Source organism: Toxorhynchites rutilus, chromosome 1 (assembly GCF_029784135.1).
Source record: "Toxorhynchites rutilus septentrionalis strain SRP chromosome 1, ASM2978413v1, whole genome shotgun sequence".
Classification (NCBI taxonomy): Eukaryota; Metazoa; Arthropoda; class Insecta; order Diptera; family Culicidae; genus Toxorhynchites; species Toxorhynchites rutilus.
The window spans coordinates 132,557,185-132,580,085 of NC_073744.1; the positions used below are offsets into that span (position 1 = coordinate 132,557,185).

General features: G+C 40.7%; 2 protein-coding genes across 13 annotated transcripts in view; both read right to left on the reverse strand.

The window, feature by feature from the left end:
- Positions 1-5,102: 5,102 nt before the first annotated feature.
- On the reverse strand, positions 5,103-6,089 carry LOC129771883 (uncharacterized). Its single transcript, XM_055776040.1, has 2 exons — positions 5,907-6,089; positions 5,103-5,843 (listed from the first exon to the last, which is right to left on the reverse strand). Exons 1-2 carry the CDS (start codon positions 5,952-5,954, stop codon positions 5,187-5,189), a joined length of 705 nt encoding a protein of 234 aa, XP_055632015.1. The 5' UTR covers positions 5,955-6,089; the 3' UTR covers positions 5,103-5,186.
- A 7,570-nt stretch (positions 6,090-13,659) lies between these two features.
- Positions 13,660-22,901, reverse strand: part of LOC129770883 (PH and SEC7 domain-containing protein) — a 243,023-nt gene continuing 233,781 nt past the window's right edge. For 4 of the 12 annotated variants that reach the window (XM_055774089.1, XM_055774167.1, XM_055774807.1 and 1 more), the window contains 6 exons: positions 22,697-22,890; positions 22,437-22,650; positions 22,162-22,367; positions 21,537-21,931; positions 21,333-21,470; positions 20,648-21,275 (listed from right to left, as the gene is read on the reverse strand). In XM_055774089.1, coding sequence (XP_055630064.1) covers positions 20,916-21,275; positions 21,333-21,470; positions 21,537-21,931; positions 22,162-22,367; positions 22,437-22,650; positions 22,697-22,890 — 1,507 coding nt within the window. In that variant the 3' untranslated portion in view covers positions 20,648-20,915. Of the gene's footprint in view, positions 20,126-20,647; positions 21,276-21,332; positions 21,471-21,536; positions 21,932-22,161; positions 22,368-22,436; positions 22,651-22,696; positions 22,891-22,901 lie in introns of those variants that run through there. The other 8 variants (XR_008742316.1, XR_008742292.1, XM_055774726.1 and 5 more) reach the window with 8 other exon arrangements.

Genomic DNA, 22,901 nt, shown 5'->3' on the forward strand with positions numbered 1-22,901 from the left:
ACACAGATAATTGAGTTTGATAAATTTCCCATGGAAGGTAATTATATTAGCCTACTTGCAAAAAAATTCTACGTCCTTGCGAGCGGCCTTCCGGCAGTTAACCGAAACATGCGTGTAGGCATGTTTTTGAGTTCTTTCTTCGTTTGATTTATCGACTAGCTGACCCGGCAAACTTCGTCCCGCTCAAAATTTATTTTTTCTATCAATACGTCAAAACATTCTCGTTTTCTTATTTACGATCATGGGTCCAATCGCAGAACTATTCATTGATTCATCTTCTAATTGACCCTTTATAATTTACTATTAATATAAATCTCCTAGGACTTCTTTCAAAACTGTCATTGTAATATCAGATTATTTTCAGATACAATGCTCGTTCAAAATTTTCAATCACTTCTCCGTTACATCGAATAGAAGTTTGATACAGAAAACATGATGGTATGAAGATAGCCCTAAATCGGATAATTCCTTCTTCGAGTTTTGCTCTTATCAACACATTCGGCGATTCATTTTTATTTATATAAATACAATAAGATATAGAAGTTCGTTTTATCACATTAGAATATATTTTCACTTTCGAACAAAAATCAATTTCGTTGACGCAAACATCAAATGGACTAACAACGCTTGTCACTATGTAATTATAGAACATATGGGAATGGAATTTTCGGAATTTTCCCATTTCCCTTCAGATTATCCGAGAATTTTCAACTGCCCTGTTTGGTTGAAATATGTGTAATATTTCTATGGGACCCCTCTCCATTCCAGAGGGGGAGGGGTGTCATACCACCATAGAAACATTTCTCGTACCCAAAAACCCTCACATCCCAAATTTTGTGTGATTAATTCTCGAGTGATGCAGAAGTTTGTGTTTCATTTGTATGAGAGGGAGAGGAGTGTCGAACCACCATAGAAACATTTCGAGTTATGCTGGAATTTGTATTTCATTTGTATGACAGACCCCCCCCCCCCCTATCAAACTCGAACTATCGTAAAAACCTTCCACGGCCCCAAAAACCCCTACATACAAATTTTTACGTCGATCGGTTCAGTAGTTTCCGAGTCCATAAGAATCAGACAGACAGAAATCCATTTTTATATATACAGTAAAACCTGTTTTTGTACGATTTTTTTGTGCAGTTTTTTGGTGCGGCAAGAACATCGCGTCTTCGACCTTGAGGTATTTTTTGATGAACTTCCGACAGGCACATCGTACTAGGAATTTCCCCGTTCACGACCAGTCCGGTGCTAAAGAAGAGCGGCTTTGACATCCTCTTCTCGCTGATTGTTAGCCACAGCAGCACCACCTTGGGGAACTTGGTGTGTGAAATAAACATAACTTCAGAGCTCACTTCCTTCGTGGGGGAAGTAAAATACGAAGTGCTCTGCCATTCGTTGCCAACCAGGGTGAGATAGGTCTCGTCGTCCATCACCACCGCCACGTTGCGATTCGCCGCGTAAAGTGCGCTACACATACAGCGTCACCGTCACCGTCCCGTCAACTATTCTCTTGGGCTTATTTTCCCGACGTCAAAGTTGCCGGTGAATGTGTATGTGAATGTTACCATACGATTTCCATGGGAGAATATTTGACATTTCATTCCTTTACGTTGACTTCACGGAGACGGGACGTTGTATGTGTAGCGCACTTAAATCGACTTGACGTCCATGTTCACCAGGTACTTTTTCACTGCTTGGCTGGTTGCACCGACTTCCCGGCCAAGCGCACGCAGCGATGTAGCCACTTTTCCCTCGATCTTCCTCTTCAGCATTGGAGCTTCAGGGTCGTTGGCCGTCCGGAACCGGGCTTTCTTTCGATGCTCTGATTGTTGTCCAATAGTGCCAAAATGTTGTAGATGCCGGAACGGGCGTATACGGCGTCCACAAAGTGCCGCACAATGTCCGTTTTCGACGCGGCGGGGTACTGTTCTTTGAACGCACACTTTTCTGAACGGAGTAGCTTCACTGTTTTCGCCATCACGGTAAGAGTTCGACTGATAGAGCTGTCAATTTTTTTCTGATGACTCATGGGTTACTATGGGGTATTTTTGACCATTTTTTTAAATGCAAATATTATCAGGTTGTTTCAAAAGTTCTTACACTCAAATTGCTTTTCACCCTTACCCTCGCCAATCGCTTCGTAAGTGTCTTGTACCATGCTGAATAGCATGTTCATCACCACCCTAATGGTTTTCACACAGAAAAGATGCCTCATCATGCACGGGTTCCTATACCTGGCATTCACTGTTTCGTCCATATGCTCATTCAGAGTAACTGCGCCCATCATGCGCTATCGCTATTGCTATCATACACAGGCTACCCGGTGACCGCGACACTCGCACACTTCATACCCGTGGTTAACAGCTACTACCTGCACTATAACCCTTCGATACTCGAGATTCAATAACGCACACATGATTTCGCAAGCCCTTCTGGGTTTGACCACCACGTACTGAAATCGAATGACGCTCATATTAGGATTATGTGATTTGATACCAGTCCCGGGGTATGACCCCGATAGGAGTTGCTTCACGCACTGGGTACCGGGAGTTTTTTTCCAAAGTCCGTGTTTGTTTATTTCAATAGTCATGAATAGATCTGTGCTGCATACATTAAGGCACAAAATGATTAATTGAAATAAGTGAAACCATCTAGTCAAGACGCTTATTTCTCGACTAAGGAACTTTTCTTGTTTCTTTTTTTTTCATATCTTATACCTATCATTCTGCACCTTTTCTGCACATGTTCCTACCTTTTCTGCACCTGTTCCTAATTCGACCGGTTGTTCTCTATGACCACAATGCTCGAAGAGGACTCACAAGCACTTGGTGTTTTCGAACCCGAGTGATCAGAAAAATATACGGTGAACCCAGCACCCAGAAAGTCGCCAAGGCTGGACGAGTGCGATGGGTAGGGCACGTTGCAAGATTTCTGGACAGCAGCCCTGCAAATATGGTTTTCGCATCGAATCCGGTAGGAACAGGGAAAGGAGTCCAGCGAGCGAGGTGGTAGGACCGGGTGGAACAGGACGGTCATAAATCGGTGCAGCCGGGAGTTGGAGAACTGGAGAACTACCTCTTCAAGGGATGTATCAGTATTGTGAATAAATAAAAATCCCACGAATCGCTAGGGATTCAACGGTCCACTATGTCAGTGTCCTGCTGTAACACAGTAAGGGCATATTACTCTGGAGGGTGTCCTGGTCCTCCACAGGTTCCACTCGCGACAGAGTATTTTTTAAACAATCTCGGCCATTCATCCCTCGACACGGAATTCCTTGGATTTTGGATTACCCACACTATTTTCCGGAGCTTGGGGCTAAATGTTGACTCCATTTCCGGATTTGTGACCGGCATCGGGTTTCTCAATGATTTCATGTTTCCAATCATCAATCGAGGCCCTCCACAGGCTATGTAATGAATCCGAACACATATGCTCACACGGAGCAACTGCACCCATCATGCGCTATTGCTATCGCTGTCATACACAGGCCACTCGGTGACCACATCTTTTGCATATTTCATGCAGGCTGTAGGACTTCGATCCGCCTTTCCTCCAACACTCGGTGACCGCATCGCATGCACCCACCATGCTCCCGTTCGTACGGAGCCACCAACGCTCAGACGGATAAAAACTTTTGCAAGGCCCTGATATTACCAAAACTTCGTAAAGCAAATGTCCCGTGATTAAAATTATTAGTCTCAATTTAGAACAATACAAAATTGGATAATAAATAAATAAATAAATGGATCGTACTTGTAATAAAAAAAACATGAGTTTTACTCTCATCACATCCATCCGAAAAATCATTTAAAGTGGTACTGGGTGGTCTTCCTGCTATTCATCATCCGGTGGCTGCACATCGGATGACTCGGTACAAAACTCACGACTCATGGGTATTCCAACGTCTTGTAGGAACATCAAGAAAGGATCAGCCAACATAACTCGCCGAGGGGAGATAAGGAATTTTTTAACATCGTGGTGCAATGGGACCGACACAAATTCCAATATCGGGACATAGCACAATATACAAATTGTTTTGGTTTCGGTCACTGTACGAAAAATTGTCACATGAAAACTCGTTGTGGTAAGTGTATCGAAACTCGTCAGCGCGTTAACTGTGGAGCAAGTCACCGGATCTTTGCAGCCGTAGCTGTCCGCAACGTGCGGATTTACAACGCATTCGAAAATAAGCTACTGATAAAGCACAGAACCGGAAGAAGCTACCAGAACGTTCGAGAAATGAGTTCCCTTCGGTGGCTTCTCGTACGATTCCAACTCTTTCTCCTCTTCTACTCGCTACAGGTCGCCCCCATCTGGCCACTACCAACGAAAAGCCAAAGAAGGATTATCTGAGCTATGAAAGGTTGCAGCTATTGGGTTACCAACTCCGCCAACTCCTTAACATTATTCTTCTTCAACCGAGGATCTTTACAGCATCCAACAACTTGCATGTATGTTATTCGAATTAGATCGACATACTAGGTGCTGTAGTAACAAACAGGAACAGATACAAGTCATGATGCGTTTTCATTCCAACCATGGACAGGTAATCTGTAAGGCTACTTAATTGGAATACCTGCTCACTCTAGTATCATTAATCGAATTCATTGACTTCTTAGCAGCCAAAGATGGCACGGCGTTACATCTCAAAAACGATATCAAGCTGACACAGAGACAGTCGAAGACAAAACTGGCGCAACGGACTAGGACACGTACTACACAGCATTATCGAGAGCCTGGAAGGAGATTAACGCACAACATCTGAAGAATTTGGTTGAGAGCATGCCCAAACGCCCTCAGAAGGTGATTGAGGCTCACGGTTGTCATATTCCATGCTGAAGATACATTTCACAATTTTGCTCCACAAGCTTGAATTTAAGAACAAATTGAATACATTGTTGTTTCAATCTCTGTGAAAATACCTTATTAACTGTTATAATACAGAATCATACTCTCATCTCAAAAACGTTGTTCATTCAAATCTCATGAAATGATGGTTCAAGTGGATTTTTTTTAGTTGAGAAGGATTGAAGGATTGTATAAAAATGTACTATGCAAATAATTTCTTTTGTTATTTCTCAAACATAAAAGTGGGAAAATGTATTTCACAACAAAAAAAACAAGGTTTTTTTTACTAATGAACCCCTTAATCAATCTCGCATTAAAAAAGCGAAAGCATTTGTTCAGTGGCAGAATGACAACGTCTCGGCAACGACGCGGGCGTAATTATTCAGTCTCTCCACTCCAAGACCAGCACATCTTCGTATACGAGCTGGCAACTCGGCACTCAGACTGTATACGTTTTGTACCGTGCGATCGATTCCCGGCAGGGTGACACCCCGGAAGTTTTCATATTTCTCTTGAATCTGGGCCCCTACGATAGCCGATAGCTGTTCCGTGTTGTCCAGAGCATTCCAGTTGATGAACCCACGCACAACAATGTTCTGCAGTTCAGTTGACCGAGGCTGGGCAGCTTCGATAGCACCGTGAACATCTGCGGTAACCCTGATGATGTCTAGGGTGGCCTGAGCTGCGCAACTCTGCAAAGTCGAGCCTACTTTTGTGATTTCTAGTTCCCAATTGTTCTGCACAACAGTTAGGCACGCGGGTAGAGCAGTCGATGTATTCAGGAGTGCTCCCATGTCTGTCTGGAGCTTTTCCACTTCTTCGAGAGCGTTGTTCATAATACCAACCAGCCAACGGTTCAGCTCAAGGAGTTGTTCGCTCATGGCGAAGCGAGCCCTATCGAAGCTACCCTCCATGAGCTGATGAACCGTTTCGGCTTTGTTCTGAATATTCAGGAGGTATTCGAGGAATTCATCCTCGCTTTGGGCTAAGGACTGGAAAAATGATAATGTACTAATAGTATTATGGAATTCTGAACGTTGAGAATTAGTACTGACCTGTCCGGCGAAAGCCAGCAGTAAACACACCAAAAGAGCTTTCTGCATGATTCGTGTTCCCTGGAAGCTTTCACGCAACTATTGATCCGTTCGTTCGAACGACTTTGACCAGACTAAATTGAAGGAGTTGGTGATTTGGTATTAAGCCTTCAAGTGGATTATGACTTTTGTGCTGTTTTCGTATCACACGCAACTGATATAATTTGAGGGAAATTGAAGTACATCCATATGCAAGATTCGACTTCAGGTAGCGATCGCAGATTATCACTAAGGTGAATTATGCCAGTGTAATTTCATAACCGATGCTTGATAAGAACTGTTATCTTATCTACGCTGACCATTGGGTTTTTTTCTGCAATTTGGTGATTGGACTTATTTTCGAGACATAATCAATCGAACAGGGAAAATTTTGAGAATTTTAATCGATTCTCGACATTACTGAAAGAGTAATTATACGGTGAAATTATCGATGTATTGTTTTCCCATTTTTTTTGCATCTGTTCCAAAATTCAATATATTTCGGCTGTTGCGATTTCTCTATGACGGTGAACAGTTTAGCACATGGTTACTGAACCAGAATCCAAAGGTTTTATTGTATTCCTAACCCTTCCATGACTTTCCGTGTTAGCAAACGAGACTGCAGGCATCAATAGCCTTGTTTTATGTTTGGATTGGGTGGGGAGCCAAATTCACTGGACTTGTCATCCAATATTTGTCACAATCCAATCACTTGTTGAGGTCTTCGCGGTCAAATGGTTGCGTGTTCCCCTTCCAAGCTAACCTAACAATTGTGAGCTCAATCTTAGAATCCTCAATTGTTCATTTCTAATTGGCTCTTTCTAAGGTCAGAAGAGAATGACCCTCTTGGGATAACCTTTATAGTAAAAGAACCAACAAAGTATAGGTTCGCGGTCTATATGCATACCGTAACAACGTACCTCATTGTTAGGTGTGTACTGATTTCAACACCACGGATTATGATTTGGCAAAAGAAAACTGAATTCTGCCTACTGTTACTGTATGCCGAATCCGTCTTCGGGAAGACTACCAATGTTTTTTTATCCATTTTTGTTTATTTTAGGCTCATTAGCATTTTAGCTGTAACAGAGCCGAATTTCAATCGTGTACATGTCACATGTTACATGAGCACATTACACAGTTGCCATTTTTTCTTTCGGCGTTAGAGTATTCTCTTCTATACCATCGCATATGGTACACATTTACACAGTAGCAATTTAGGCGTAAGAGTTTTCTTTTCGGTTCTTCCATTATCCAGTTAGACCGGACAGCGGAGACATTTGATTGATCATTGTTGAGTTATTTATAGAACAGCAGCCCGGTGTTGTCTTGAGCAGAGCAGTTGTATGGATGAATCGATCTTATTTCGACTGTGGATCGATCTCCATCGCTGATGATTGTTGTTTGGACGTAGTTATTCTGTAATAACACAAAGATGGTCAATGAGGACCCTGAGTTTTGAACTCACGATCGATCGCTTACTAAGCGAAAGCGCAATCAATGTGGCTACGGAGACCCCCTAGTCTACCAGTGTTGCCCGATAATAACCGAACTAATTGTAGAAATCCAACCGAAGCCTCGAACAACAAACATTTCACAGAATGCGGACAAGCAAGTTGCTGACGAAAAGCGATGGATTCAATTTCAACCAAATCTTGGAGGTTGAATTCTACAAGGCTACAGACCAGCAAACATTAAATTGTATAACTTGTAGATTTAGAGTCGTATATGCAGTGGGCCTAATCACAATTACCGTCGATTGGAATGAAAATGGGTCAAAAAAGGTAGGTTTCGAACTTTTTGTTGAATAACTATCGAAAATTAGAGTAAAACACAATTCTGATTACGTAGAAATGTTCTCTAATGATGAACACTCGTAAGTGTTCAAGGAATTGTTGAATAATATTATTTTTTTCACTGAACTACAATTAAATGATAGTTGACCCAATCTCACGTATTAGAGGAGGTGACAATGGGTTAAAGTAGTGAATATTACTTTCTATTAAGGTTAACGTAGAAGCTAGCCACAAATGGCTGCCACAATGACGCTCATTTCTTCCATCTCCCTCCCTTACCCCTCCCCCGGAAATCAATAATTTTGCGAAACAGTGTGAAGAAAATAATCGTTTCTGCACACTTCTCATCAAGTAATATCAACCAAACTTTAATCGATTACTCACAAGATATTAAATTTTCATCTGCTGTCGCAGAAACCAATAGAATAACATTGTGTTGATATTAATACAATTATTATTTTTACGTTTAATGGGTCTATAATGTAAGTTTTAGCAACTTTAACAACTTAAAATTGTATTGCAGAGCTCGGAACACTGCCACGGCTGCGTATGTTTTCAAAAACAGTAAACGGAAAAGTATTACATTCAATCAAAATGCCTCGGCCAACGAAGAGAAGGGTTAAGGCTCTCCAACGTGAATATGTGGAAACAATACGATCAACGAAGGAAAATATTAAGGATTTATCAACATCGACTTACTATGCGGAAGAACTTGTTAATACCAAAAGAGCCCCAATTCGCATGTGTTATAAATTCGCTCATGTTACGCTCACGTGTAATCATAATTTACCTTCATATGCAAATGCACCTTCTATATATATTTATATTTGCAATTGTTCATCGGAACATATCGTTCATACATTTTATTTTAGTATTGGATTGTTATTTTTTTTCTTCAAATGTATTCAAAGACTCGTGTCAACGTAGCGCCACACAGTCTGATAAGTGAATTGATCTATTTACGTGTGCTTTGCTGTTCTCTCACAAACACTTTTATCCCATTTTTACACGTGGGTTTACCTATACTACTACAATGGCTAGCTTCCACCTTCACCTTAAAAATTGTGTTTAGAAATCAATTTCTCAATAATTTCAAGATAATTTAACAACATGTAAGAGTCTTGAATGATTATTTGAGTTACGAAAATAGTGTCAATCCACCTAGAAGTGCGATGGAAATGTTTATATACAGCCAGTTTTGTTCTTTACCGCAAAACATTAGACCCGTATTTTTATCATTAGGGTGATAATTTCCATTTTAGAGTTGTCCCAAAAAATCAACTTTTCTCCCTTTTTTCCAAAAATGACTTTCTTCGAAAATTCATAACTTTTAAATTACTGAACCGATTTAGATGTTCGACATATCAAATTAATGCGAATTAGCTGATTTTTTTGTATTTTTCCTGAATGCTAAGGATTTTTCACATAACATATCCAAAAATCAGAAGGGCATTATCTTGTGTTCTTGAGTTATGATTTTTTAAAATTAACCGATGGTCCGAAAAATCATTTTTCCCCTTTTTTCCAAAAATGTCTTTTTTCAAAAATTCATAACTTTTAAACTACTGGGCCGATTCCGATGATCGAGATACTAATTTGAAGCTAACTATACATTTTGCCAGGAAGACGAGGCAATTTGTGGATGCTACGCCAGAAGAAATACTCTTTGGAAGCCATCCAAGGATCACGATTTGCAAGCGGTATAGCGGTAGAGCGTGTGGTTAGACCGCGCTCTATCATAAATATGTAGGGAAATACAATAAATCTCCTCCAGCTACTAACCCGCCAGAAAGGAGCAGTAAATAAACAAAGAAGATAGAACAGAACAGCTCGTTCGTACCACATGCGAGGGACAGGAGCTACCAGTGAATATAAGGAAAGCGAAAGGAAATATTCATCTGCTGCAAGAGATCTGGGCAGTCGATTCGGTTGCTGATTAAATCGAACGCAAACATTCTCCGCAGGTATTCTCTTCGCTGACGTAGCGTCTCTAGGCTTATTAGTCCACACCGATGTTCATATGGAGGTAATCTAACCGGATCACTCCATGGTAATCTCCTCAGGGCATATCGAACGAAGCTCCGTTGAACTCTTTCGGTCTGAGCGATATGAACTTCGTGATAAGGGGCCCAGACTTGAAGTACACTGCGAACGAGACAGCCTTCAAAGTGCCTTCAAAGCGTACACATCGCGGAATTCAAATGCGTTTCGGCGTATGAAACCGAGAATTGCGAAAGCCTTTGCAGTGGGTGCAGTGATATGTTCGTTGAATGTTAGTTTGCAGTCCATTGTTACCCCTAAATTTTTGATAGATGTGACACGGTCCATTCTGCTGCTGTTCACTTCGTAATTAAAATTCAGCTGTGTCCGAGATTTGTTGAAGGAAATTATTTTGCATTTCGTTGCGTTCATTTCCATGCCGTTTGATATGCACCAATTCGCCACGGTGTCAACCTCATGTTGCAAAGCGGCACAATCGACCGGTGAGCTGATTACTCGGTTGATCTTTAGGTCATCAGCGTACATGAGATGATGCGAATTAAGATGATGGCTCAGGTCGTTCACAAACAGAATGAAAATCAACGGTTCGAGGTGACTACCTTGTGGTACACCAGATGGTGTAGCGAAGCAGCTCGACTTTGAAGACCTCTGTTTCACGAAAGCGGATCTTCCTTGCAGGTATGAGCGAAGCCACATGATGAGCCAGCTTGGGAATCCAAGTTTGTCGAGTTTTTTCAGTGCTAGTTTATGAGGTACCTTGTCGAAGGCTTTAGTGAAATCCACGTATATGCTCTCAACTTGACAGCGCTCATCCAAGCTAGAGTTGAGCAGGCTCGTGTAGACCATCAGGTTTGAAACAGTAAGCGGTTTTTACGAAGCCATGCTGATACTGAGATATCATGGGTTTAGCAGCAGAGTACATTTTGTCGTGGATTAGTAACTCGAGTATCTTGGCCAAGCAGCAGAGAATTGAAATAGGTCGGTAATTTTTAACGTCATGAATATTTCCGGATTTGTGGATAGGTGTTACCGCAGAGATCTTCCAGGCATCCGGGACTTCCGTCAGCGACAAGTAAAATAGGTGGCAAACAGGTAGTCCTAGCACAAAGATCCGAGTTCAGATGTTCATTTCGTTCATTCCGATGTTCAATTTATAGTCCGTGAAAGATGAACACGGAAAGTTTATATTGTACGACGGCAATGGATTCAACAATTCCTGGGAGTCAGGCGGGAAATCAGCATTATAGACGGATTTGAAAAACAAGCGAAGAGCTCGACTGAGCCGTCGCTATCGTCACTGTTCCTTTGATCGAAGAACATTACCGACGGAATCGACTGTGTGTTTTTCCGACTCTTGAAAAATCGCCAGAAAGTGGAGGGATTTGCCTTGACCTCGCTTTGGATTCCAAATATATACACACGGAAAGAAGAAGATACACAGTTGTCGTAGTCAGCTTCTAGCCTCCGGAGTTCAGTGCAGTTGTGCGCATTACGATCACGCAAAAAACGGCGTCGAGCTTTACGGAGAACATTGCGTCGATGTCGAAGCTCAACGTTCCACCACGGTTGATTGTTCAACCGGTGACGATTGATACTGCGTAAAGGCGTATGTGTGCTCATGATTCTGAACAGAACTTCATAGAACGCTGCAACTGCAGCGTTGACGTTTAAGCCTCGAAGAATTTCAGCCCAGTTTGCGATTGCCCAGAATTTCAGCCCAGTTTGCGATTGTTCCACCTTATCCGCCAATATTCCCATGACCTTCAATCGTATGGAGATGGCTTCTTGATGCACTTTCCATTGATCCGCGAGTTTTTTTTTGTGTTTGAGTGCCTTTGACCAAAAGTACTTGAATTCCATTATTCTGGGTCTATAGGATTCTGGATTTTTCGAAGGTTTTACACGCTCTTTGTTTCTCACGTCAAAATCTTTCGATGTGATTCTGCAGCAGTTCAGTGTTGACCGCATATCGTACTTTTCAGGTACAAAAGATGACATGTTCAAAGCTTTTCAAATCTATGTTGCAGAGTAACGATTGTTTTGTTCTAGGTGGGAATCCTTTGCTAGTTGTCAAAACGAGGCAATGTTGCAAATACATGATGATTAATACATGAGTACATGATGATCACAATGACGCTTAGAGCTATTTGGGAATTCCGGTTTCATATCTATATTTATAGACAATGAAAGAAGCGTTTACTTACATCAAATGATAACTTCCAACTTGACGAGAATGTGAATTCAGGCTAGAGAGACGTCGGAATAGAATATAGTTAAAGCCTCTATAACCCAAACAACAATCGTTTTTACAGTTTGTCTTCCAGTCTTTCAATTCTCCAAGGTTATATTAGGTGGTTATGCATCCCAACATCTACTAAGCCAGGAACTCGGACTGGAAATAGTTTCATCAGTAATTAACAAACAGTGTTGCCAATTCCGACGTTGGATTGCCTGAGTATTCTAACAAGCACATGGTCCATCCTCTGCAAGCACCGTATAACAGGCTGCTGAACTGCTACAGAACGTTATAAAACAAATTACAGCACGGACTCGATTATATACAGTCTCCGATTTCTTTTCACTGTATATAATCGAATCCTGTATATAATCGATTAAAAAAAAAATATTCGTTTTTTCTGCACATATTTTTCGTTTACTGAAAATAAAAGAAGAGGCGGTCTTCGTAGCCACTTGGTTACGCGTTCGCTTACCAAGCGATCGATCGTGAGTTCAAACTCAGGGCCCTCAATTGACCATCTTTGTGTTGTTATAGAATAAGTACGTCCACGCAACCATCATCAGCGATGGAAATCGATCCACGGTGGAACAAAGATCGATTCATCCATACAGCAAGAAACATCGGGCTGCTGTTCTATAAATAACCCAACAATGATCAATATCAACTGTCTCCGCTGTCCGGTCTGCTGAACAATGGAAGAACAGAAAGAATACCCTTACGCCTAAATGGCTACTACTGTGTAATTTAACATAATGTAATAGGGCAGAAAACTTAACGCCTAAATGGCTACTACTTACTACCGTGTAATTTACAATTTATAGAAACATAAACATATGTACATAACGATTAAAACCCGGCTTTGTTACAGCTAAAATGCTAATGAGCCTAATAAATAAATAAATGGGATTAAAACAAATTAAAGAAGAACATAATTTCTAATTCATCCCCTTAAAGTCAGAAAATACCTTTCTTACATGAAAAACATATTTTTCCCAGAATCTCTCAGAAGGTGATATATGATCACATTTGATGAAAAGAAATCCTTCTACGCATATGTTCAAATTTCAACAATGACAGAGTTATAGAACATTTTTTTTGTTTCGTACTCTGTTGCCTCAAACTGGCTCTACACTAAAAATTACGTTGCGTAAGCCAATTCTGCTGCCTTCATTTGAAAGATGAAAAAATTTAGTACAGGATATAGTAATGGAACATTTTAATTAATGGATTTGAACAACTGTTTTGGAAGTGAAAATTTCAAAGTTAGTATTTTTGAATGTGTGATTATTAATTTTATCCCAAAATTTGATATTGAACTTGATTGTTTCTTTCAATCAAATTTACCCCACAGTTCATATAACAGCCACCTCAATTCCACCTTAACGTAAATTTTTTTTCAAACTGTATATAATCAAGTCCAAAATTGTATATAATCGATTCTGTATATAATCGAGCCCGACCTGTATATGGTTCTTCCACCATTTTGGCATAATATTCCGCTCTGTTCGGTAGGGTCCAGCCATCAAATTTTCTGAGGGAAGTATCGTTGGGATATCCTTTTAGTATCCGACTGTCAATATCTAAGAGCGTTGAATTCAACATCTGACCTCGAACCGATAACTAGCGGTAAGGCTATCGCATGTCTCTTTATTACTGGACCACTTTTCTCATATTTTCCACTAGACAGACGCAACACTGCTCAATTTAAATCATTTTATGTAACTTTCTCCATTTTATTTTACATATTTTGTTGTTCTATAATATTTCACTTTCTCTATGTATCCTTTTTCATTGCAATATAATTGATGTACTTGAATAATACTATAAACTGTTTTTTTTCCTTTTTCCTTTATCAGTTTTCTAACTCACGAATGCAAACATATTCTTCTTGATTAGTTTGTGTTGCTGTTCACGTTGTGGTTTTAAAAATGTGGAATTAGTTTGGTTATGCGTATAACACTGCTGTTTATTTTGCTCCGTTAAGTGTATTGTGTTGTATGAATGATTTAGGTTTAAAATCGTTGAGAGTCGTTACCAGTTCAACGACCACAATGGGAGAGGATAATCTGCCAAACAACAATTACCTCTGGCATTGCTTTGCATTTGTTTTTGTTTTTGTTGTTTTTTCTATACAGAAATATTGTGGTCTACCATTATTTTTGCTTATGTTTCGCTGGTTATCACCCAAAACAGGTGGAGGAGCGGCGCGTTCTAGTTTATGTGGAAATTCCTGTGCGAGTTTTAGATGAACGTAATTCGCAAAATGAGTGTTTTCTTGTCGTTAAAATGTTTGAGACACTTTCGCGTCTTGAACTGATTGCATTATCTTCGCTGATTTAGTTTGGTACCAGATGTACAGCAAGATAGCGCAATTCAGCGCCTTTCGATGACAGAAGTGTATCTTCTGTGTTTCTTTTCTACAAATAACTATGTATTACGACTGTTTATACATATGGTAAAGCATATTTGAATGAAAATTTTCACACATATCTTCATTATTTATACCAAATCTTCAGGCTGCCGCGAATATTGATCATCCATGCTCTGATTGACACATACGTGTGTGCGTCTTTTTGAAAATTGCAATTATTCAAGAACAAAAGTTTATTGTATAGGATAACGTGAAAAGGTTTACAATTATGACATTCTACAGTATCAGAATATATAGGCATTATATGCAGAGAAGGCGCCAAATTGAGCACATCGTAAAAATTAAGTCGGTGCAGTGTCTTCACACTTAACGATTGAAATCGTGAAACTCCTGTCCCTAATTTATAATAGTTTCTTTAGGTTTCTTTTTTTGGAATTTTGGGGTGTCGGTATAAGTAATTTGGCGCCCAACAGTTGGCAGCACTTGTTTCAATTACTTGTTATCTCTTTCGCGCAGAGTATACATCTTGGAGACGTTCGGTTTAGGAAAATTGCTAACTATTGAAAGATTTGTCACATTACATTCATTTCATCCACCTAGGGGAGATGATGCTCTAATGAATTGTGTTTGCGGTAATGTATTATGATTATTTGTATTGATTTTTGTCGATTCATAAAATGCCATTATTCAACTTTTCTTTCCGCTCGCTTTTAATTGTAAAATATACAACAATTAAGAAAATAAATTGATATCTTATCTTCTATCTCTGGCATTCATACAGAAATGAAAATATATCCTTTACATTAGCACACGTTTACACACATACCCACGCGCACAACCATTTGACACACGTTTATCACGCACACGCATTCAAACAAAAAAGTGTTATCTTTCCACTAAGTCTATATATTTTTTGTATATATATCGATCAAGGAATAAAGCGCCATTTTTTCGAAATCTCTGTTAAAGATCAAAGCAAAATAAATACGAACCGGGAGAGGAGATGGGATCGTGGATCACGATGACATCAAGCGGTTTTGTTTCCGAATTTACGAAAATCGAAAGTATCGTGGGAGGAGTCAGGAAAAAAAAGATTTTTCGCGACAGAGTGTGGGAGGGTTTCATCCTGCTCTCATATACTCACACATGTTGCCCATAGTAGGTGGCGGTGGTAGCAGGATCACTTGCTGTTTTCGAATGGTCACCGCCGAATGCGGTGGTCGCGTTTCGCGGAAGCAGGAAAAAGGAAAAGGATCGCATGGTTGAGGTGATAGCGGCCAATACGGTTGGGCAACAGGCCGCGGCGTCGGTACCGGCTTGGGCGGAACCAAGCGGATCCTTATCGAATTCCGAGCAGCCGATGGGGGTCGGGATTTGTAGATGATGATAATGGTTGTTTTCATTATGATCTTGGCTGTGGTAGGGATTAAAGGCAGTTGTGATGTACAGAGGATCATCGTCTCATGTTTTATACTTTCTACTATCGTTCCTATAATGAGAAAGAAATGATCGGAATAACGAAAAACAGCTGTTAGGATATAAGATGTGTTTTTTCATCGAAACTAGAGCTACCAACACCAATAAGGATGATATAGGGCAAGCGGCTAAGCTGGTGTTCCACCTCAACATGCATAGCTACAAAAACGCGTTGATGAGTTGAAATTCCAACATTTAATCTTATCATATTTACAGTGCTTGCGATAGGCCGAATTCCGTGAGTGTTTTTCATTTTGGTACAATTCACGATCTTATCGCTGAGCAATGGTACTGAGCTAAGCTATACAGTGCAATAATACAGGTTTAATAATAAAGGCCAGATAGTAGACACTATCAGTACAGGAAATCACATAAATAAACGATAATGTTCTAAGCAAAATGAATGCGGATGAAAAGAAGATTTAATGCCCTCTATTGTTTTTTTCTGAAATGGCACTTACATTCCTTAAGGAACTCTTCCTTCTCAATCTAATATCACTTGCGTAATCTCTATCAGTACTTGGTTGGGTTTGTGTCTGAAGGACGTCCAAACGTGTGGTGTTTGTAATCGATAACTTCATATTCCCACGCTTTTTTTTGCAAAAAAGTGACATCTACCTGAGATGAATATTGCATGTAATAATCCTTACCATCTGGGATAGATCCTATACCAGCAAGGATAGCATGCACTAAAAAGCAAAAAAGTGATCCGGATCGTATCACGTGTCGCGGATACTGCGGAAACTCATTCCATATGATTTGCGCAAAGGTATTCGCGAGATTTTGGGACCTATCATCGATATATTCTTTGGATGCGTGATGGTTGCGCAGATCTTTTCTCCAACGAACGTTTTCGGAATGTGACGTCCTATTGCACTAATGAAAACATGCCACATACACCATATATCAAGTCGCGTAAAGAAGATAATGGGCCCTATTATATAAATCGAATCGAGAATTAGGCACAATCGCTATCACTATCACGCCGAATGAAATTTCGTATTTTGTAAATCAAGATAATCTCTCACCGAACTCGACCTTCATGTGCTGCTATTTGCATTTGCAACAAACAAACCAAACAACTCGAAAAAGTATGACAGTTGCCCCGATAGCTTTCATTCGGTCGATGCTATCGACATGCTCGGTATCGGTATATAATAGTAAAATAGAGCTAACGAGCAACATTCTTATCGACTCGATTTCTATAATAGGGCACATTGCTGGGTTGAAGGATGCATTCGGTGTTTTATCAGCCAAATTCAGCTCTAAGTCGCCTACCCCAACCTTTAGTGCATGGTGGAAGTCAATCAGACCTTGTGTCCTTTCGCAAATTTGTGAATTACACAGTTAGCGCTCGACTTTCGTGCCGAGCAGACATTTTTCTATATTGTCACGGAAGTCGATCGCAAACTATATCCAAAGTCTCTTTGCTAGTTCAAGTTTGGCGATACACTCCTCCTCGTCAGCAGCAACCAGCCGAAGACAACGAATGAGTCTTCTCAAATTCAGAAGTAGTACCCGTATCTATAAGTTCGGGGAAAAAACGGCGAGAAGAGAGCGATGACGAGCGATTCGAACAAAACCAGCGATGACGTAGTTCGACAGTTATCGCTACTCTCAACATAGACACAATCACCAACCAAACCAAGATTGACGCCCTACGAATCTTCTGTCGCACGATGGAACTCGACATCGTATTTCAAGAAGTGGAGAATGAGCATCTCACACTACCCGGCTACAACGCAGTGTGCAATGTTGATCACACAAGAAGGGGAACAGCAATAGCGCTAAGAGACCACATCCAATTCGCAAATGTAGTTTCAAAGTACATTACTTTGAAACGCTCTGCAGCTTCAATGACAGCTTGGGTTTGTTTAAAAAACTATACAAAATGAATCTCTTCCTTTAGATACTGTAATTTTTTTTCATATTACGCCCGACAAAAAAAATAATGGAAAAAAAGTGTTTTTTTTTTGTAGAAAACCAGCTTAAATGTTTTGTTGCCGTTGCCTTTTGTTATATGCCATATAAATGAAGCATAAGTTTCTGCATAACTCAAGAACTAATCCAGAAAATGGAATCAAACATGGAATATAGAGGTTTTAGGGATCAATGAACGATTCTATGGTGGTTCGACACTCCTCCCTACTCTCTAAGGAGGCTGCCATACAAATGAAGCACAAATTTCTTCATAACTCGAGAACTAATCAAGCAAATAGAGCCGAATTTGGCATGTGAAGGTTCTAGGGGTCACGAAACGTTCCTATGGTGGTTCGACACTCCTCTCTTCTCTATGACACCCCTTCCTCATCTAAAATGGAGAAGAGGTTCCGTAAAAATAATACACATATTTCAACATATTCCAACCAAACATGACAATTGAAATTTTTTTTAATGTGATAAAACGCAGTCCTATATCTTCTTCTATCTGTGTAAAAAAATGGATCGCCGAATGCGTTGATAAGAGCAAAACTCGAGAAATGAATTGTTCCATTTAGGGCTGTCTTTATTCTATCATATTTTCTGTATCAAACATTTATTCCATGTAACGGAGAAACATGTTATTTGCTAGTGATTGAAAAATCTTGAACGAGAATTTTGTCTGAAAATAATCTGATATTATAATGACGAGTTGTGATTCAAGTACTGAAATTTTATAGTAAAAGGTAATGTTAAAGGGTAGATTAGAAAATCAATTAATGAACAGTTCTGCGATTGGACCTATGAACGTGCGCTTAGTAAAAAAACGTGAATGTGATAACGAAAAATAAATCTTGGGCGGGACGAAGTTTGCCGGGTCAGCTAGTAATATAATAAACAAGTTTTTTGGTCCGGTAAATTTGATTTTATTATTAGAAAACATAAACAAATACTTAATCACAAGGTTTCATTCGAAGGGTTACACCCAAGATACCCGCCCCGGGTGTCACTCGATCACGCTACGTCACTGAAGTAGGTTCATTATTTAGTGGCGTTTTGTTAATGAGTCTATTTGTAAGGCCCTGATGGGGATTCGCGTTGTTGAGGAGTTCAAAAAAAAAGTGTCATCAAACACGTGACAGAATCCCCAAAAACAACGGAGGACCCGATAGGGGTCAAATCTCATGATACAGGCAAGTGAAAATGACAGCATTGGAAGTTTTTCTCAACATGGCTTATTGTCAATGGTGTACGAATATACCTAAGACAAGCAGAAGCTGAAACTCGCGACATTCTCATTATTTTTCATATTCGTTTGTAGCACCGGGTAGTGATACAGTGCAATACAGTCAACCCTCCTATAACGCGGTGAGTGCGTACCGCGTTATGTGGAAACCGCGCTATAAGAAACTCGGATTTGACTTACAAACCAGGCTAATTCGTAGCGCGTTGTATGGAAACCATCTACCGTGTTGTATGGAAACCGCGCTATAATAAAAACTCAGAATGAGTACAAATCACATTATTCGTACCGCTTAGTATGGAGACCAATAAGAGATCATAAAAGGAAATGACAAAAAAATAAAACAAAAATTAAACTAGAATTTCCATTCAAATGTGCAAATGTGTTGTTGTTTCAAAACTGCATTCGGGCGTTCTTCTCTGATAAAAATGGATCCCTACCTAGATGTGAACTACGGACGTTAATGATGCTGAAGTTAAAGAAGAGGCTTCGCATGCTCAATCTGCACATTCTTTCAGTAACCACTTATAAAGTATACTGATTTTTTGTAAACAAAACACAACACTTTTTGCACGGTTTGTGCACTCTACAACAGTTCATGTTCCAAACGTTCCATCTTTCCTACATGAAAAACGTTTATCTTCGAATGAAGCATTAGTAGCAGCTGAATACTACTGAAATTATTGAGAGAGTGCAGAATTCATTCAAACTCTTGTGATCATCCTTTCTCTTTAACATTTCAGATAAACCCCCTTCCGTCTTCTGTCGTACTGTTTTCTATCGCTCCTCTAACCCTGCTCACTAACCAAACGGGCGAATCTTTTTCCATAAATCTGCCTTGAACTCACCGAGTAGTTTAATAGGTTTAGCAATGACAGCTAATTTTGCGGCACATCAAGATGTGCGAACCATATCCTCTAAGCCGGAGCTTCCATGAAACCGATGTCGTAAACGACTAAGAAATTATGTTGAATGTTCATATAAACATATCCAGTTGAAATCATGCATTGGGTGCACGAAAAAAGCTGATGGGACGTTGTTGAACGGAAACCGCGCTATGAGAGTACCGCATTATAGGAGGGCTGTCGCAGTTTCATCTCCGCGTTAGATGGAAACCGCGTTATAGGAGGGTTGACTGTAGATGCTCACGATTTCCTGAAGTAGCGAAAATAAAAATATGCAAGTTTCACATGAAATCGAGTGAAATTTATCTTCTTCGTATCTAAAACAAGTAAGCCAAAAACATACAGAGAAATGATATGTCAAGCACAGAATGGAGTACTTCTGAAGCAAAATCGTCTCATTTAACATGTTCCGTGCCAAATTATTTTTGCGTGACCTGATTTGCAAGCCACACTCAGATCATACTATATTTCATTGTATCACGAATCGATAAGAAATAACATTGTTTAGAGCAGTAATAACGTTGTGTATCACTTGTGGTACATGTGACGATGCGATCATTACGATTGTAGCATTAAGTTTGTCGAAACATATATTTTAGTGCATTGAATGAATAATCTGCATGTACCACAGATGATACACATGATCTGAAAATGAAGTTTAACGTTTACCACCGGTGCTATTCGTGGCACGGAACAAGTTAACAGGCGTAACAATCCGTGCTAACTGCAAAAATGACTATTGAGCTATAAGTGATAGTATACAAACTTCTACCGGGAAAGGATGGACTATTTTGGTTTATCTATTGCTCGCTCCCGACCACACAGAGAGATTGCATCGTATATTTCTCTAGCAGTTTACAGCAGTTCACTGTCGTAAATGGACTATAATAAGTAGCAGCTGGGAAGAAACGAAAAAAGAGTGTGTTTGAAAGAGAGAGAGGGATGCCTTAGAGCACAACACAAGTGACAGAGATAGAGAGAGAGAATGCATTCGCGAAATGATCCTACACCACACACGCAGAGAAAACTCCCATCACCCGTCAGCCGAGATCTTGTTGTGCCTCGGAGCGATAAATTGCTGCCCGATAACTGTACCTGTTGGAAGCACTGCCACCAGTGGTCAACGAATTGCCCGTCGTCGTTGTGTTTGCGCCTGTGATTTGCTGCTGGAACTGCTGTTGACTCAGTGGTTGCTGCTGGATAATTGCTTGATTCGCGCCTGCGCTTCCAAAGCCACCAACAACAATCCCGGCAGCATTCTGCCGGTTACGTTGGAGAATCTCGTCCGACTCCATCAGGACGCCACTGTCGCCCATTGTGAGCAGACTTTCGAAATCCAACGATTGGTCCGAGTTCATGCGAGAGCTCAGCAGGTAGTAGTACGTTTTGTAGCGCTTCAACTAGAATTTAGAATAGTATATTAGTAAAGAGTATTACTTCGGTCTTTTAGGACGCACCTCATAGAGCAGATAGGCTTCTTTTTCTTTGTAATTCTGCAGAGCCAGTCCTTTGGTTGGAATCGTAGACCGCTTGTGTTCGGCCAACAGGTTCTCCAACTTGTTCACCTGCTCTTCGTGCGACGTGATCTGTTCTCGCTGTAACCAAAATCAATCTCATCATATATCACACCAATCATGAGCCATCGCTATCGAGATACTCACCAGTAGCAGCTTTGTGTGAGTGCAAGGAAGCAGCGGCCTCTGGAAGCGTTTCTGGCTGCCAACACCTCCTTCCAGCGGTGGTGCCGAGAACGAAGCGCACACAAAGTTGATCGTATCGATCCACGACTGCAGCTCTTTGGAATCACTCGTCTGGAACAGATACTCCGATTGGTCGGCAGTTTGAAGCCGAAAGACGTGCTGCTTTTTGGTGTAATCGCTGGCCTTGGTCGCGAGCGCGTGGTGAATTCGGATCGCATTGTGTACGTTGTCCGACATCTGATTCTTCCGGAAGCCGTGCTCGTCTTTGTGCAGATAGAGCACCAAGTCCCGCAGCGTGCAGTAGAACATCTTCCACGACCGCTTACCGAATGGGGCTGTAAGAAAAGCACAACAACCTGCGTCATAGGCGTGACTGTGGCATGGACGTGATCGAAGTGGATTGCGTTTTGGGGGGACCGGAATGGTGCATATTAGTATTTTAGCGCATGCAGATAACTACCTTTGGAGGATTAACTACTGGAGAGTATTAGTCGGAATTTGTTATATGGATCGAACATAAAGAGAGCAACCAAAATTCTACTGTACACCATATCATGACAAGTGCCAACGACTTGATTAAACTCACTTTTCTTGTAGTTTGTATCGTAGCAGCATTTTCGCATCACATAACCTTTCTTGTATTCGATTGCTGCTGGTTGTGGTGGATCGAGGAACGGATTCGAACCCACAGGTGGACCCTGTAAGCCTCCTCCGTTGCCACCACTCGTTCCGCCAAAATTACCGTCGTTCCGACCGCTGCCAACCTTAAGCTGATCGGGTGAATCGTCATCACTGAGAATGTTAAAAAGAAACAGTATTTTATTGATTTAAAGTCCCATATAGTTGAAATATCTCTCTTACAGAGCCCATTCCAGCGGCTGCGTCTTGATTGCCTGATACAGCTGCTTGAGGATATCTTTGGGGAAATTTTCCCCGTCGTTCAGTTCGCTCAGATTTTCGATGAACTCCGAACAGGTCATTTTCCGACCTATATTCGGTCCATGGAGGTCCGTGTTCAGCAGCATAATTGCACATGTCAGTGTGTGAACGGCATCTGAGATTAAATTTTCAAAAACTAACCACATTATTTGCCTAGTTTGCTTCACCAACGTAATATTTACCTTGCGAGTTGAACGACCCCGGGTTGCAGTCCAGATAGCGCTTGGAGAAATGCACTAGCACTCGCTCCCGCTCCTGCGTTTCTCCCGATAGAGAGAACTGCTTGAGGAATAATCGCAGTGCCTCGTCGAGCGTTAACCGTTCAAACAGGAAGAATTTTAGGTATTCATCTGCGACAGCCCTACTAAAATCGTTGCTGGAAGTGAA

Bases quoted from the DNA above. Each gene is read 5' to 3' on its own strand.
- LOC129771883 (XM_055776040.1), bottom strand. From the start codon at position 5,954: ATGCAGAAAGCTCTTTTGGTGTGTTTACTGCTGGCTTTCGCCGGACAG. The intron at 5,844-5,906 runs GTCAGTACTAAT...TCATTTTTCCAG, and splicing joins TGCTGGCTTTCGCCGGACAG to TCCTTAGCCCAAAGCGAGGA.